Source organism: Saimiri boliviensis, chromosome 1 (assembly GCF_048565385.1).
Source record: "Saimiri boliviensis isolate mSaiBol1 chromosome 1, mSaiBol1.pri, whole genome shotgun sequence".
Classification (NCBI taxonomy): domain Eukaryota; kingdom Metazoa; phylum Chordata; class Mammalia; order Primates; family Cebidae; genus Saimiri; species Saimiri boliviensis.
In genome coordinates this window covers 291,622,327-291,640,994 of record NC_133449.1, presented here as the reverse complement: position 1 = coordinate 291,640,994, position 18,668 = coordinate 291,622,327, and the positions used below count along the sequence as shown (strand labels likewise).

The window sequence follows — 18,668 nt, the reverse complement described above, 5'->3', positions numbered from 1 at the left end:
AGAGTAACAGCTATTATCGTAGGGAGCAGTGAGTCTGAGGAAATGATCCCAAAAGGTTCTTCTGAATTTAAGAATCCCTGAAAATACCTGAGCAAAAATTACTACTTGTGAAAAAAGAGCACTCTGGGACACACACACATGAACAAACAAGCCACTAAAATACAGAAGATACACTGGCAGCAGTTGTAAGAACATCTTCTAGTATTAATTATAAAATGTGCCATTTTTAGCCGGGCGCGGTGGCTCAAGCCTGTAAGCCCAGCACTTTGGGAGGCTGAGGCGGGTGGATCACAAGGTCAAGAGATCGAGACCATCCTGGTCAACATGGTGAAACCCCATCGCTACTAAAAATACAAAGAATTAGCTGGGCATGGTGGTGCGTGCCTGTAATCCCAGCTACTCAGGAGGCTGAGGCAGGAGAATTGCCTGAATCCAGGAGGCGAAGGCTGCGGTGAGCCGAGATCGCGCCATTGCACTCCAGCCCGGGTAACAAGAGCGAAACTCCGTCTCAAAAAAAAAAAAAAAAAACAAAAGTGCCATTTTTGGCAGATGTCTATCATAGATTTATAGTTTTCTGAATAAAATCAGAATGTGGCAGTAATTATAATAAGAAGCAGTTTTAAATAACTTACTTCAACGCTTCAATATACCTAGTCTTACATATTTAAGACATTATTTTTTTCCACTTTTTAAAAAAGAGATAGGGGTCTTGCTATGTTGGCCAGGCTGGTCTCAAACTCCTGGGCTCAAGCAATCTGCCCACATCAGTCTCCCAGACTGCTGAGGTTACAGGCATCTAGCCATGGCACTCAGCTACATTTTTCCACATTTTTAGCATCTCTGAAATCAGGACACATTACACAAGTGACATTGTCTTAGAATTATAATTGGCAATTTTTTTCTGTTTCTCAATAGCAACAGTGCGTTCTAAAATCAACATTTATAGTCAGTGAAGTGTGGTACAGTTTGACCATGAAAAAATATACACAATTCTACCAACTGGAAATATGATGAAATATTTCATAATTTTAAAAAATGTATCCATAACACACTGATAATGAATTTCTTGATAGTATAACTTATATCACTGTTGTATCATTTTATTATCAATGTACCAATAGAGTTTTTATTATTTGCTAAAAGTATTGATATTTTAATTACATCAACAAATTAACAACTACTTAAAAATTGATCTGCAGATCCTAAAAATATATTACTCCCTTCACCACCTTCACTTCCTAAAAACACTTTTTTTTCTACTTTCTTCTTTTAACTTGTTATTTTGGGATAATTTTAAACTTCCAGAAAAGTTGCAATAATAGAACACAGTCCTCCTTTGAGACAAGGTCAATAGCCCAGGCTGGAGTGCACTGGTGCAATCCTGGCTCAATGCAACCTCCGCCTCCTGGATTCAAACCATCCTCCCACCTCAACCTCCTAATTTTGTAGAGATGGGGTTCTGCCATGTTGCCCGGGCTGGTCCCGAACTCATGAGTTCAAGCCATCTGCCCTCCTCAGCCTCTCAAAGTGTTGGGGTTACAGGCGTGAGCCACTGCACCTGGCCTATTGGTTTACCAATTTTCAACATTTTGTCACATTTGTTGTCTTTCTATCTCTTTGAACATTTTTTCCCTAAACCATTGGAAAAAAGGCTGCATATGATACTCTCCTTTACCCCCTTAATACTTCAATGTGTGTTTTCTAAGAAAAAAAAAAAAAGAAAAAAGAAAAATATTTTAATACATAATCCCAGCACAGTTATATTCAGAAAATTTAACATTGTATTCCAATATAATGATTCCAATCACACTGCAATTCTGTAATTGTTCCAGTAATGGTCTGTATAACATTTCCCAAGGGCAGGGTCCAGTCCAGAATCACTTTTGCATTTAGCCATAACATTTCTTTGGTCTCCTTAGATGGGAAACAGTTCCTTAATCCTTCTTTGGTTTTCGTGACAATAACATTCTTCAGTTACCGTACGGAGTGGCCCTGGCGTGGGTCCCCTGATGCATGCTCATGCATGGTGCAGCGTGCAGTCTTTGGCAACACTCTACCTGTGAGGCTGTAACTTCCCAGGGCTCCAGAGACATGTAGGAAGCCCTTCTGCTCTTGATGATGGGATTAACCATGCAGTGAAGGTGGGATCCTGTGTCTCCACTGTGCAGTGCTGCTTTTCCTTTTATAATAAGCAGTTTATACACATTCATGGAGAGATGCTTTGAGATGATGTAAGCATCGTGTTACTCAACAGACAGTCCCCACACTTGAAGTAGCACTCATGGACAATTCTGTCCTTTCTTCTACAGGTACAGTCAGCACTCTACCATAAGGAAGGGCTTTCCCTTCACCCGCTCTCCCTCTCTCTCTCTCCTTATCTACCGATCTGTTGTAAGGACAAACACCTATATTCTTATTTCATTTAATGGGTTATAATCCATTACTGTCCTTGTGTATTCAAATGCTCAAATTGTCCTAATTTGGCCACTGGGACACTCCTGCCTCTGGCTTCTCTGTCCTTTGGACATGCTGCCATCAAATACTGTGAGCACTTCCTTACATTCTGGCTCAATAAAATATTCCTGGCTTTTTATCTTCCCTTCCCCAGCCCTGATTCAGCCATTTCCTCAAAGATTCCCAGTTCGTCTTAGTGAGAGGTGATATTTAGAAACCAAAATCTAAGCAAAAATTACTCCTCTAAAAAGCAACAGGTTAAAGCAAGATGAAATTGATAGAGCTTCTAAGATGGTTTTGTTCCTGACCTATATCTTAAGTGCTTAGAAAATCTCTGCTACATGACCTATGGCTGGAATTAACCAAAATTCTAATTCTTCATTAGAATCAATGCCAAGATAACACAGAATAAATTCCATTAAGGATGGAGGGATTTCTAGTCTTTTAACAGCCAGAATAGAATTTAAAAAAAAAAAAAAGTTTTGTTCCTGAGGGAAAAAATTAAATAAGCAAAGAATGAAACAATATGCGTTTTTCCAAAATATCAGAGATTTCTTATGGTAATTTTGTTCATAAAAAGGATAATTGTAAACTTATTCATGATGCTATTATTCTTTTCTTTTTTCACAGTTTCTTTTATTTCCAAATGATTGTCATATGCTAAGTCAAGATAAACCTAAAAATGAAAGGCACTATTTCCATCATAAGAAATTAACTGACTAAATTACACATAAATATGCAACAACTCTGGTGCTTGATATCATACACAAAGAGAAGCCGTGATGTGTCATGTCTGCCTAATGGAATTCAAAACTATTCATACAATTATAGGTTCAAAGTGACATGAATTCATCCTATTCTAATTACGTCTTTGAAACTTTAAACACAGGTAGAAAACAGCTCAAAGGCATAAGATAACCCAGCCCTGCCACACGCACACACCCCGCCACCCAGGAACCGGCTACACTGGGCTGCCAGGGCAGCTCACTCCTGGCACTTCCTCCTCCCCAGGTTCCCTTCTCTGAGCCCCACTGGTTGCCCCTCATTTCCCAGACATCTGATGCCAGGGTCCAGAGCTCAGGCCTTCGACGGCTCACCCTCATGCTCCCCAGGGAATCTCAGCTACTGCCAGGCTCCAACACACTCTATGCGCTGATGTCCAACAGACCTACATCTCCAGCCCACCCTCTGGCCTGTACGCAGACTCCTTCTCACCCACCACTGCCAGCCCGACTTCATGTACATCCACACTTCACATGCCCATGCTGACTTTACCAGCCAGCTCTACCTGCCCCAGCGTAGTTCAAGGCCAACCCTGAGTGAGTGGCAGGGCGGCCCAGTGGCTGAAGGTGCTAGACACAAGCTTCTAGTTCCCAAGGCAACTCCAAACTTCCGGTAGCTCAGACCTGCACCCTGGAGCTGCCCGTGACCCCGCCTTCGTCTCTCTCCCCAACATTAGAGCTGCCAGCTAATCCTGTGGATTCTGTCTTCAAATGCACACAGAATTTGACGCTTCTCACCAGCTACTCAATGGCCTGGACACCTGCAAGAGCTTATAACCTGCCTCTCAGCTCGCACCCACGCCCACCTCCACATGGCAGGCTGTGACCCTTTTCAAGCCCAGTCAGCCCTGCATTCCTCTCTGCTCACTCAAGGCTCCTGCCCTTCCAAGGGCTGGGGTCCTTCCCATCCTGCTTCCTCTCTGACCTCCCCACACACACTCACGCCACACCTGCCTGCTTGCCGCACTGCCCCCACCCTGCCCAGGGCGCTCTTCTCTGCACACCCACTCCCTACCCTCAAAGGTCACCTTTGCAGGGATCCTGTCCCTGCCCCACCCCGCCTTGCTTTGCTTTGCTCCACAGCACTTTTGATTCTGCTGTATGATGTGTTGTCTACAGGTGTCTCACACAGTATCTTCTCTCCCCACTAGCATATCAGCACCTGGGGCAGGGGTGTTTTCTCTGGTACTCACCGAAGTATTCCAAGTGATTAGAACAGGGCTTGCTATAGCACCCACACTTGTCAAATGAATGAAGGAAGAAAGGAAGAAAAAGTGATTCAGCCACGAATTATTTTTCCTTACTACAACATAATGACAATATTTTTGTTCATCAATTCATAACAGCCAAGCACGGTGCTTCCCACCTGTAATCCCAACACTTTGGGAGTCTGCAGTAGGAGGATTGCTTGAGCCCAGGAATTCGAGACCAGCCTGGGCAACAGAGTGAGATTCTGCCTCTACAAAATATTAAATGATCAGCCAGATACGGTGGCACACACATGCCTGTATTCCCAGCTACCGGGGAGGCTGAGACAGGCGATCACTTGAGCCCAGGAGGCTGAGGCGGCAGTGAGCCAAGATCACGCGCCACTGCACCGTAGCCTGGGCAACAGCGCGAGACTCTCTCAAAAAAAAGAAAATAAATCATCACAGAATGTGTAACTAAAGTTAAATTAGCCATTCTTCGAAGTTATGAAAGTAGATAGCATTCTGGGAAAAGTATAAGTAACGGGTTTACTTAGACTACATTCATTCATTCTACCACCATTCACCGAGTGATGCCTGTGCTAGTCCTGCAGTGCTGGAGGCCTTGTACCTGCCCCCGAGCTGACGGTGTAGTGCACACAGCAAGCACTGTCGAAGACTTCAGGCCGAGAAATGCACAATAGCCCATCTAAGGACAGGGCAACAAGGTACTACATGAGTGCAAAGCGGGCCGCTGGAGCTGTCCTCATCAGGCATCAAGGACTGCCGCACAGAGGAACGACGGTTGACCCATGAGTGGTCAGTGCTGTTCACCAGTGGAGTCCAGAGCCAAGGGGACCACAGTCAGAGGGAAGGACACAGCCTCAGGCTCTGAGAAGAGCAGCAATGGCGAGGTCCAGGGGGACGAGAGGACGGAGGGCTGGTGCAGACAGCTGAAGGCAGCATGGCTCAGGGGAGGCTGGCGAGGCACAGGGGTCACTGCACACCAGCCTGAGAGCCGCACTGAGCGTTTGGGCCTTATCCCTAAAAACAGCAAGAAGTCACAGAAGGGTTTTACACAAGAACAAGGCTGATCTGCTCTGCAGTTTCTAAAGATGCTCTCAGTGCATAAGCTCATGTCAAACATGGATGTTCACCACCCCAGGGCTGGCTTGACCAGTTCCAAATGGGATTCCTGCTCCTTTTCCGTTAGATACAGACTTGTGTGGAATTGCTAGGGCACCTCTGATGTTGAGCTACAACTGCACAGAGCTGTTTAGGATCATCAGTCTGGCATGAGAAGCAGGGGTAAGGGTTTACAGCCCCAAGGATTCCTGCTCTGGACCTCCCCAAGGCTCCCCGGCTCGCTGAGTATCTCCCTGGGCATCAGCTGCCACAGGAATGTCTAACAGCACGCTGGCTTTGTGGAGTCACCCAGCCACAGCTGGCATGGTCGACTGGCACAGCACACTCTCCCTCCCCTCATGGCCTCTAGTGAGACACAGCTTGATGAAGGCTGAAGCGGAGCCCTCCACGCACAAAACTCAGCCTTCCAAACAAACAGAAGCCACTCCGGGCTCTGAACCCCTGACCAACCCACCAGCGTGGAAACTGCAAGCTGGCCACATCTCTGTCATTACAGGGAACGTGGACACTTTGTGTCTTTCAGCCGCTCCCTTTTTCCTTAGGAATGGTGAAATGCTACATGTTCCTTATTTCAGATTTCTCTCATACAGAAGAATGGACATTAATCGCAAAAGCATTCATAAATAAGAAGACTCTGATTTCCCCTGACGGAGCAGCTCCAAAAAGTGAGTCAGCCTACTCCAAACAAGGTAAGAAGCACCCAGGGCTGGCTCCACAGATCCCGGAGTGACGATGACTACCGAAGGCCACTGCTGCCCCCTGCTGGGACAAGTAACCCTGGTTTCATCAACCTGCCTCTCACCCAGCATGGAATTTCCACTACATGTTAACTTTCTATTTTTATAAAGCACGGATTTAAATTAAAGTTACTTATCTCCAAAAAGCCAACTATTCCATTTTAGAAGGAAAGCCCAAACATCACAGGTAGTAAACCACCATCAAAATTACGTATCAATCTATGATCCCAATTAGCTTTTAAAAAATAACCAGGGAGGGAGCATCACATACTGGGGGGCAGTTGGGGGGGATAGGAGAGAGACAGAGTGGGGTGGGGAAGAAGGGGAGGGTAGGGAGAGATAACATGGGGAGAAATGCCAGATATAGTATGCACCTAAAGTTAAATAAATAAATTTTTTAAATAAAAATTAAAATAAAATAAACATTAAAAAATAAAAAAACAAAAAACCAGGGAGTGTGCCTGTCTACCTCATTTCACTTCTATAAGAAAAGGGTGGATACTTGGGGGAGGGACAGGGGGTGCGACGGTGGGGAGAGATAGCACGGGGAGACATGCCAGATATAGGTGAAGGGGAGGAAGGCAGCAAATCACATGCCATGTGTGTACCTATGCCACAATCTTGCATATTCTTCACATGTACCCCAAAACCTAAAATGCAATAAAAAATAAATAAATAATAAAAAAATAAACATTGAATTGTATTTTAAAAATAAATAAATAAAGAGCCGGGCGCGGTGGCTCACGCCTGTAATCCCAGCACTTTGGGAGGCCGAGGCGGGTGGATCATGAGGTCAGGAGATCAAGACCATCCTGGTCAACACGGTGAAACCCCGTCTCTACTAAAAATACAAAAAATTAGCTGGGCATAGTGGCGCGTGCCTGTAATCCCAGCTACTCAGGAGGCTGAGGCAGGAGAATTGCCTGAACCCAGGAGGCGGAGGTTGCGGTGAGCCGAGATCGCGCCATTGCACTCCAGCCTGGGTAACAAGAGCGAAACTCCGTCTCAAAAAAAAAAAAAAAAAAAAAAAAAAAAAAATGGTGGATACCAAAGTTTGGTCTTAATTTTAGGCCTAATGAGAATTATAAATGTACAGGATACTGTCACTTTCAAGAATATTTTACAAGGCCGGGCACAGTGGCTCACACCTGTAATCCTCGCACTTTGGGAGGCCAAAGCCAGCAAATCGCTTGAGGTCAGGAGTTCAAGATCAGCCTAGCCAACATGATGAAACCCCGTTTCTACTAAAAATATAAAAATTAGCTGGGCATGGTAGCACATACCTGTACTCCCAGCTACTCAGGAGGCTGAGGCAGGAGAACTGCTTGAACCCAGGAGGTAGAGGCTGCAGCGAGCCGAGATCATGCTACTGTACTCTAGCCTCGGCAACAGAGCAAGAGACCCTGTCTCAAAAAAAAAAAATTTTTTTTTACAAAAGCGTTTCTAAATTATCTTTTAAAATTAAAGAATATGGCATGGCAGTGAAGGTCTTAGTGGTAGAAATAAATTTCTCAAGCACTGAAATATCTTATACAAAAATTCGGGTATTAATAAAAAAACAAAATAACAAAAAAGTATATTGACTTTTAAATATATTGCCTTTTAAAAAATTAAAACCATATCAGCTGTATTGCAGCATTTTAGCAAATATCCAATTCTGCCTATTTTATTATAGCTAAAATGATAGACTTTGAAAAGAGAAAAGTGATTTCTTTCCATGGTCTGTGCAGCAGCAATTACTGTAAAAGCTTCCCACCATGACCATCCTTCCAAAGGCTAAGGAGGGCCATTTCCAGTACAATACCGCAGTATTTTCACTTTTGAAAGTTCATAACCAAAGTTCAATACGCCGTTCTTTGGCAAATCAGTAAACTGAGGTAAACTGAAACTACTCAATGCTCGTCCACCCAGAAAATTATCTTCCTGCCAAATGGGAGGAATGATCAATTCAGAGGGAACATCCCATTAACTTTCCCGAGCGGTTTCAGCCAAGCGGAAGTGAGCGGCTGTGAAAACCAAACTGCATTAGACGCTGGGACCTCATAAAGTAGTTTCCAAATTGGAATTTTTAAGGCACTGAGAATTTCATCTGAAGCCAAAGCTTTCAAATGTGACTGAATTTTGTATATTAAACTTCTAAGACTCTGAGATTTTATTAACTCAATGAACTGAAATCCAGTGTTCCCTAAGACCTCCGGGAGGCCACCGCCGCACACGGGTTGAGTGATGGTAGTGCGGCTGGAAGGGCCTTCCACATCCCCTAACCGCAAACAGAGAGCAGGGAAGTGCGTACTCACCATCTGAGGCACACCGAAAATAACGACGTTCGAGTACTGCGAAAAAGTAACCTAAACAAGGGGGGAAAGCAATGGGTAAATTAAGCGTAAAAAAAAAAAAGTTAAGCTTAACTTGTTTCACAGAAATGGGCAGCAGTTTTCCATTGTATGAAACGGTGGGTTTTGACAAACTCCTAAAAAGGGTGGTCCTCCTTAAGATTTCACAAGGAAAATAACATGTTCATGCTTTCATTCATTTTAATTCAATCCACTGGTTTCCAAATGCTTCCCTTTAAGTCATCTCATCTCATCCTCATGGCGACTCCATGCAGGGCACGTCCCAGTGGTCGTGTGTCAGATGGCTAGGTGACCCCACTGTGACCCTACTGTGACCAGCTGCTGGCCAAGCCAGCGGCACCAGAGCCACATGCACCAGTCCACTCTACACCAAACCACCTTCACCAGAGCGCAAGAGACTTCACAGCCATCTGGTTTTTTTTGTTGAAACATCCTGAAAATTTGAGTCCCCCTTGTCTCTAAAAAACTATGTAAAAAAAAGTGCAATAAAATGCTCTTTAGTTGAAAAACTGGGGGGAAATGTGCTTTGCCAGTTAAAATTCTTATTGCCCAATAAAAGTCTTATTTACTCTATAGAGAGATCGTTTATGCACATATGGCATAAGAAAACAACGCAAGCAAAACTCAAGTGAATCTTTGTAAGCTACTGATTTCTACTGACAATATTACAATGGAAAATTCTTATTTAAGAAAAAGCATTTCATGGAACAATCCTGAAGCAAAATTACAGGGCATTTTTAGAGTACAGATCAATTTGGATCTTATACTTTATGAGGATAAGAAATAACCATGACAACAGAATTCTTTAACACCCATCTCCGTATCTCTCTAATATACAAACATACAAACACACACACACACACACACACACACACACACACACACGCAAACAGAACGTCTAACATTTATCGATAATAATTTAGAGGATTTCCAAATAACATGAAAAATCTCATTATTTTGTAAGAAACAGAAATGAGAACATTTTAATTTTGTAAATAAATTCTTGGAATTCACAAGGCCTATCATATAATAACTTTAAGCGTCTCTCTAAAGTAAACTATTGGTAAAATTTATCAATTTTACACATTTCTTTATGCCAGGATATTCACTTGGATTTTAATTCTTTTTCTTTTAACATTTTTCAGTTTTCAGTCATACTAATTTTGAAAAACACAATTTTCCACTGGATTTCTCTAGGGCTGTTCTCTACCTTACATACCTTCCACAAATCCGAAATATAAAATTTGGCACAACCATGCACACCTTCTCGCCAAGCACGGTATCTGGAGTACCAAACTAGCCATGGATTTAATTCATAACCAACTGCTGTGAACCCTTCCTTTGCAGCCGCTATGACCTGTGGAGAGAGGCAAGATTTATTCAAAATAAGAAGAAAAAATGAACACACAAGGTCAAACAATGTATTTCCTATCAACAGTTTAAACATCCCATCAAAAACTGCCTCCTGTGACTAAGACATCATTGAAAAATATATCTCTAAAGTGATAAAGCTTTGTGAACAAGGTAATAGTCAACCCATGTAACTCAGTTTTCTTGATTAGCTAAAGATTTCACCTCAAGTATCAAAATAGACATTCAGCTTCACTTTGAACACCTCCACAATTGATCTAGGTGAGCTAACCCCGGGGGAGGTCGAACAAAACATTGTTGAAAATCCACTGTATCTCTCCATCAGTGGGCTAGCACAGCAGGAGGGACATGAATGTATTTGGGAGGACAGTTTTGTGAACGAGTAACTATATGCAATAAAAATAACCTTCAATGAAAAATCTGCAAAGAGTACATATTTCCTTTGTAGCTAATGACTGTTCACTCAAAACTGGAAACAAGTAAAGGTAAAATGAAATGAATCCGTCTCCAGAGAGTGGGAGGGATGTGCAGCCGTCCTGGGTTCGCTCTGTCCATTCTGTCCTGCCTCATTCTTTAAGGGAGCACCCCTTGACTCAGCTATCCCCCCTAAGGTAGTTCCCAAGTAACTACAGTGCTGCAAGAAAACATTTTCCCAAAACCACAAAGACATTGTTCAAACACGTAAAGCATTCTAATACGGATTGTAAAAGTTTCTCCTTGGTTTCTTGATATGGTTTGGCTCTGTGTCCCCACCCAAATCTCATCTTGAATTCCCACATGTTGTGGGAGGGACCTGGTGGGAGGTAACTGAATAATGGGGGCAGGTCCTTCCCATGCTATTCTCATGATAGTCAATAAGTCTCATGAGATATGATGGTTTTATAAGGGGGAGGTTTCCCTGCACACACTCTCTCCTTGTCTGCCGCCATCCATGTAAGATGTGGCTTGTTCCTCCTTGCCTTTCACCTTCCACCATGATTGTGAGGTCATCCCAGCTATGTGGAACTGTAACTCCAATCAACCTCTTTCTTTTGTAAACTGCTCAGTCTGTCTCAACATAAATATATTAGCTTGAAAACAGACTAATATATTTCCTCTTTTTTTTTTTTTTTTTTTGAGACAAGAGTCTCACTCTGTCACCCAGGCTGGAGTGCAGTGGTGCAATCTCAGCTCACTGCAACCTCTACCTCCTAGGTTCAAGCAATTCTCCTGCCTCAGCACCCTAAGTAGCTGGGATTACATACCCACCACAATGCCCAGCTAATTTTTGTATTTTTAGTACAGGCAGGTATTTGTATTTTTAGTACAGCTTGACCAACATGTATTTTTCACCATGTTGGTTAAGCTGGTCTCGAACTCCTGACTGCATGATCCACCCACCTCGGCCTCCCAAAGTGCTGGGATTACAGGCTTGAGCCACCGTGCCCGGCCACTGATACATTTCTTAAAAACAAATAGTGGTTCCCAGAGGGTGAGGGATGGAGGGAAATAGAAAGTTATTATTTAATTGGGACAGAATTTCAGTTTTGCAAGATGAAAAGTATTCTAGAGATGGGTGGTGGTGATGGTGGCCCAGCAGCGTAGACCTGCACATGGTTACAATGGTAAACACTATGGTATGTGTATCTTAACACGATTTTAAAAGAAAAAAATCAAAATTAAAAAATCTTACTTTTTAACCTCATCCCGATTATTCCAGCTCAGAATCACAAAATCACAGTGTCTGTGTGTAGGAGCTGGTGAGAGGTGACAGAGCCCCGCGGGCCTTCACACTCAATGCTTCCATAGGACCAGCCTTTTCCACTGCTGCTGAGACTTTCTGGCTCATCACTGGGATGAGGCTAAGGCTGGTGCCACCCTGCCCACAGAGGAACCTGTTCTGAGACACCCACTTGCCCATCAGTGGCCTTTCTTCTTTATTTATAGGTGCCCAACTGGGGTCAAGTGAGAGAAGGTCGCTAAAACAGTCTGATCTTTGGCTTAGCAAAGGTTACTCACTGGCTCTTCCTTATTTTAACTCTACATTACCCCACGGGAATTATTACTTATACATGGATGAATATAAACAAATGTGGAAGCAAACAGCCATGGGGAAAAATGTAAAAGAGTGAAACGCCACGATTTAACATGTTTCTTCTCATTATGCCACCTCTGTTGGCCCAAGTATTTTAACAGACAATTTGATAATTTTCAGCTAACTGTTCTTTTTCACCTGGCATGTCTACAGTGTATGTCCTCCTTTAAGAAGAAATTAAATCCGGGAAAAATGAATTCCAAACACACCGGTAGTTTAATAGTTTGGTCAAACAAACACAAAATGAAATGAGCACTCTTTCAAGCTGTCAGATTTAATAAGTCTTTGTGTAAGCCTTACTAAATGTAAAGGAGAAATTTTAAGTTCTGATTCAAAATCTTAAAATGTTTTAGCAGAACTCACGATGCGTCCATCGCCGCTTCCAATGTCTACAAGGGATCCTCTTCTGCATCGCAACATTTTCACAACATTTTCAATCTGCTTTGTAGTTGCAGGTACAAACGGCAAACAGACTTTTCGAAGGGCTGGCGTTATAAACGGCGTGGCTACAGCATACACAGCCACCAGGGTCCCGCCCACAAGCCCAGTAAGTAAGAACCCCCAGTTGCTTTTCTGCAAACGGTTGGCTTCAAAACTTGCAGGTAAAATATGTCTTGACTGGCTTTCTTCTTTAAGTGTTTCTAGGGGTATACCTAGATTGAAAGCAAGCAGAAAAGACACACATAGCACCAAATCTGAAATCCAAGATAGTATTTTTTTCTACAATTCTCATTGACAAATAAACTCATGCTTTTTAAAGGATAATTTAGCTGAATACAAGCTAAATGCCAAGTGTAGGATCCCACAATAATTTCTAAATCCTATTAAGGTATTTTGGAGAACATTATTCAATACTATAGGAAAACTAAAATCTTTTCTTTCCAACATATTGATTTTTTATGTGTCTAGGAGTCATCCTTAGAAAACAATGCATTCAAACTTACCGGGTAATTTATTAATTTAATATCCATTCGTACAAACTTTAATCATGCACTATATATTTTTATGTTCTGAACTAACAAAGCCTCAAAAACAAACAAGCATAAGGATGTCTCATTATTACCCGATTTCATGTAGAATTAAAGGATTCCACATCGAATTTGGTCTGGCATCTATAATCTACTTGCAATAATACAATTTTAAAGTAATAGAAGGCATAAAAGTCAGATCTTACCAAATATCTTAAATAAGTATGGTAATAAAGAGACTTTTAAAGCAGATCCAAAAAGAACAAAAAATAAGACAACTATTTCAGTACTATCATAAGTATAAAATAATGCAGACCCCAATCACTGATTACAAAGAAATGAATGGTACCTTAAACATCCTCTTGAGATTTGTCCTTTAAAATGCATTTAAATGGGATCTCAAGGTTTTGAAATTAATACTGACTTGAAATTGATTTTGAAATTGATTAATGAGGAGCACAGTACAGGAGGTAAAAGCAGGACTCCTCGAGGGCCAGCCGAAGTTAGTATCCCAGCTCTGCCACCTCACTAATGATGTGACCATGAATCCCTCATCCTTGCTGAAACTCAGTTTCCTCATCTGTAAAGTTGGGGGGGGTCACAGGGTTATTGTGAGGATGAAATGAATGGATGGAGGTAAAGTACTTAGAACAGGGTCGAATGCAGTTATAAATTTCCTATAACTGCTGTAAAAAAAAATGCCACAAAATTACTGGCTTACAATAACACCATTTATTATCATACGGTTGTGGAGGTCAGTATGAAATGAGCTGGCAGGGCTGCCTTCCTTCTGGGGGCCCTCGGGCAGGTTTCCTTGTCTCTTTCCATTTCCAGAGGCTGCCCACAGTCCTAGGCTCTTGATCCCACATCACTGTCTCTGCTTCCATCCTGACATCACCTTCTCTCACATGCCTGCCTCCCTCTTAATGTATAGGGACCCACATTGGGCCCACATAAATAATCCAAGATAACTTCCCATCTCAAGATCATTGATTCCATATGTACAGGTACAGGAATTAGAAAGTGGACAATCCTGGAGAGGACGTTATTCTTCCCACCACACCCATTAACTGTGGCAATCTATTCTGGTGCAGTACAAATTTAAACCCAAGAAACTCCGAAAGCTGGCACACAGCAGTGGGTCACCCTCAGGGCAGCTGGCCAATCACCAGCATACCCCACTCAGCACGGCTTTGTTCTTAATTCCTGAAGCCCCTTAAATGAGTTGTAAAACTGATTTCATAGTGGAAAACCAACCGGGACGGGGTGCGGTGGGAGGAAGAATGCTACTAGTGCTTGTGCTAGTGATGATGGTAAACAAAATTAAGAAGGTGATGACATTTGATTGAAAGCAAAAGCTTTCATAATCTCAGTTATAATTTTAACATTTTACAGAGGAACTTACAGGCATAACTTGGAGATACTCAGTTCCAGACCACTGCAATAAAGTGAGTACTGCAGTAAAGCAAGTCACACAAATATTTTTGGTTTCCCACTGTTAATAAAAGTTATGTTTACACTGCTGGAGTCTATGAAGTGTGCAATGGCACTGTTTAAAAAACAATGTACATATCTTGATTTTAAAATGCTTTCTTGCTTGACATTTTGGTCTGATTTATCTTCAAAAATTTTTTTTTAATTTTTATAAAACAGTTTATTGCTAAGAAATGCTAATAATCATGTGAGCCTTCGGTGAGTCATAATCTTTTCACTGGTGTAGGATCTGGCCTTGATGTTAATGGCTGCTCACTGATCAGGGTGGTGGTTGCTGAAGGTGGGGTTGTTGTGGCAATTTTTAAAAATAGGTCAACGATAAAGTTTGCCACATTGATAGAGTCTTCCCTTCATTAAAGACTGCTCTGCAGTATGTGATGCTGTTTGACAGCATTTTACCCACAGTAGAACTTCTTTCATATTTGGAGTCAGTCTTCTCAAACTCTGCCACTACTTTATCAACTGAGTTTATAAAATATTCTAAATTCTTGGCCAGGCACAGTGGCTCATACCTGTAATCTCAGCACTTTGGGAGGTGAAGTGGGCAATCGTGAGGTCAGGAGTTTGAGACCAGCCTAACCAACATAGTGAAACCCTGTCTCTACTAAAAATACAAAAAATTAGCTGGGTGCAGTGGTGCACACCTGTAATCTCGGCTACTCAGGAGGCTGAGGCAGGAGAATTGCTTGAACCCGAGAGGCAGAGGTTGCAGTGAGCCAAGATCACACCACTGCACTCCAGCCTGGGCAACAAAGTAAGACTTCATCTGAAAAAAAAAAAAAAAAAAAAAAATCCTAAGTTCTTTGTCATCATTTCAACAATGTCTACAGCATCCTCACCAGTGTAGATTCCATCTCAGGAAACAACTTCCCTTGCTCATCCATAAAAAAGCAATTTCTCATCCATTGACATTTTACCATGGGTTGCAGCAATTCAGTCTCATCTCCAGGCTCCACTTCTCATTCTTTTGCTATTTTAACCACATCTGCAGTTACTTCCTCCACTTAAGTCTCAAAGTCATCCATGAGGGTTGAAATCAACTTCTTCCAAACCCCTATTAACATTGATACTTTGACCTCCTCTCAAAAGTCATTAATGTTATTGACGGCATCTAGAATGGTGAATCCTTTCCTTAAGGTTTTGAATTGATTTTGCCCAGATCCATCAGTGTAATCACTACCTATGGCACCTCTAGCCTCATGAAATGTACTTCTTAGATAACAAGATTAAAGTCAAAGTTACCCCTTGATCCTTGGGCTACAAAATGAATGCCATGTTGACAGGCATGAAAACAACATTAATGTCCTTGTACACCTCCACCAGAGCTCTTGAGTAGTAACTAGGTGCATTATCAATTAGCAGTCATATTTTGAAAGGAATCCTTTTTCTGATCAGTAGGTCTCAATAGTAGGCTTAAAATATTGAATAAATCATGCTGTAAAGAGAGGTGCTGTCATCCAGGCTTTGTTGTTCCATTTACAGAGCAAGGCAGAGTAGATTTAGTATCATTCTTAAGGGCTCTATAGTTTTCAGAATGGCCAATGAGCATTCGCTTCAACTTAAAGTCACCAGCTACACTGGCCCCTAACAAGAGAGCTTATTCTTTGAAACTTTGAAACTAGGAATTGTTTTCTCTCTAGCTTCCAATAGAAGGCTGTTTCATCTATATTGGAAATCTGTTTAGTGTAGTAACCTTCATCAACAATCTTAGATCACCTGGATAAGTTGCTACAGCTTCTCCATCAGCATCTGCTGCTTCATTTTGCACTTTTATGTTCTGGAGATGGCTTCTTTCCTTAAACTTAATGAACCTACCTCCACTAGCTTCAAATTTTTCTTCTGTACCTTCCTCACTTCTCTCAGTCTTTAAAGAACTGAAGAGAGTTAGGGCCTTGCTCTGGATTAGGCTTTGGCTTAAGGAAATGATGTGGCCGGTTTTATTTTCTATCCAGACCACTCAAACTTTCTCCACATCAGCAATAAGGCTTTTTCACCTTCTTATCAGTTGTGTGTTCACTGGAGTAGCACTTTTAATCTCCATCAAGAACATTTTCTTTGCATTCACAACTTAGTTAACTGGTGCAAAAAGCTTAATTTTCAGCCTATCTCAGTTTTCCACATGCCTTCCTCAGTAAGCTTAATAATTTCTAGGTTTCTTATTTAAAGTGGGAGAAGTGTGACTCATTCACTTGAACACTTAGAGGCCATTGTAGGGTTATTAATCAGCCTAATTTCAATACTGTTGTATCTCAGGAACTAGGAAGGCCCAAGGAGATGGACAGCAATGGAGGAATGGCCAGTGCAGCAGTAAGAACACACACCACATTTACCATTTAAGTTCACTCTTATTTGGACATGGTTTGTGAAGCCCAAAAACACTTACGATAGAAACACCAAAAATCCCTGATCATAGATCACCATAACAGATATAAAAATAGTGGAAAAGTCTGAAATATTGCAAGTATGCCGGGCATGGTGGCTAACACCTGTAATCCCAGCACTTTGGGAGGCCAAGGTGGGTGGATCACCTGAGTTTGAGAGTTCGAGACCTGCCTGACCAACATGGACACACACCATCTCTACTACAAATACAAAAATTAGCCAGGCATGGTGGTATATGCCTGTAATCCCAGCTACTCGGGAGGCTGAGGCAAGAGAATCGCTTGAACTCAGGAGGCAGAGGTTGTGGTGAGCTGAGATCACGCCATTGTACTGCAGCCTGAGCAACAAAAGCGAAACTCCATCTCAAAAAAAAAAAAGAAAGAAATATTTCGAGAATTACCAAAACATGATACATAGACAAAAAGTGAACACAATGCTGTTGAAAACAACAACAACAACAAAAAAGTGCACTTTCGGCAGTGCAATAAAACAAGGTATGCCTCTGCTTGCTGTGGTGGTATTCATGCATTTAGTTATTTAAGAAAAGTTGACCAGGCACAGTGGCTCATGCCTGTAATCTCAGCACTTTGGAAGGCCGAGGCAGGAGGATTGCTTGAGGCCAGGAGTTCAAGACCTGCCTGGGCAACATAGAAAACCCCATCTCTACAAAAAATAAATTAGCCATGTGTGGTGGCATGCACTTGCAGTTACAGCTCTTTGGGAGGCTGAAGCAAAAGGATCTCTTGGCCCCAGGAGGCTGAGGCTGCAGCGAGCCATGACCATACCAGTACATTCCAGCCTGGACAACTGAGCAATACCCTGGTATCAAAAAAAAGTCAAGTCAAAGCTCATTTGTCATGCCCTCTCTAAAAAACTGTCCTGTGGACGTTCCAGTTGTACAGTACAGCAGTTAAGAGGATTTGCATCACACAGTTCTGGAGTCTCAGAACTTAATGAGTTGTTTAATACAAGGTAAGTTGTTACTAAGGCATGGTTTTCCCCTCAGTAGGATTTAGAAATAATTTGTTTAAACACAATTCAAAATTGGCCAGGCACGGTGGCTGAAGCATGTTAATGCTAGTACTTTGGGAGGCTGAGGCAGGTGGATCACCTGAACTCAGGAGTTCAAGACCAACCTGGGAAACATAGCAAAACCTCATCTCTACCAGAAATACAAAAAGTTAGCCAGGCCTGGTGATGCACACCTGTAGTCCCTGCTACTTGGGAGGCTGAGGTGGGAGGACTGCCTGAGCCTGGGAGGTGGAGGTTGCAGTGAGCCAAGATCACACCACTGCACTCCAACCTGGGTGACAGAGTGAGACCTTCTCTAAAAAAAAAAAAAAAAAAAAAAAAGATTTTGCAATAATACTAAGATTATTGGAACATAAGATTCTTGGAACAGGTAAATAACATATACAAAGCATTTAGCACAAGCCTGAGAGACTAAGTAATGACTTCATTGCTATTATTATTCTCAATACTATCATTTGCAGGGAGGAGCTCAATTTTTAACAGCTTTGAGATATAATTGATACACATATAATTTGCCCACATAAAGTATACAATTTAATTTTTTTTATATTCAGAGATATGCAACCATCGCTACAGTCAATTTTTGAAAATTTTCATTACTTCAATAGGAAACCCCTTATCCTTTAGCTATCACTGCCCCCATCCACCCTCTGGGCCCCAGCCCTAAGCAACCACTAATCTATATCT

The 18,668-nt window shown here is 42.1% G+C and overlaps 1 protein-coding gene across 7 annotated transcripts in view; it reads right to left on the bottom strand.

Moving 5' to 3' along the window:
• Window positions 1-18,668, bottom strand: part of ATPSCKMT (ATP synthase c subunit lysine N-methyltransferase) — a 169,377-nt gene that overhangs the window by 147,082 nt on the left and 3,627 nt on the right. For 3 of the 7 annotated variants that reach the window (XR_012514219.1, XM_074387311.1, XM_010343055.2), the window contains exons 2-4: window positions 12,469-12,758; window positions 9,880-10,017; window positions 8,604-8,654 (exon numbers count right to left, since the gene is read on the bottom strand). Coding sequence is in view for 6 of the 7 variants with exons in the window: in XM_074387311.1 (XP_074243412.1) it covers window positions 8,604-8,654; window positions 9,880-10,017; window positions 12,469-12,758 (479 nt within the window). In the remaining variant the exon portion in view is untranslated. Of the gene's footprint in view, window positions 1-2; window positions 5,468-7,589; window positions 7,714-8,603; window positions 8,655-9,879; window positions 10,018-12,468; window positions 12,759-18,668 lie in introns of those variants that run through there. The other 4 variants (XM_074387298.1, XM_010343056.2, XM_074387307.1 and 1 more) reach the window with 4 other exon arrangements.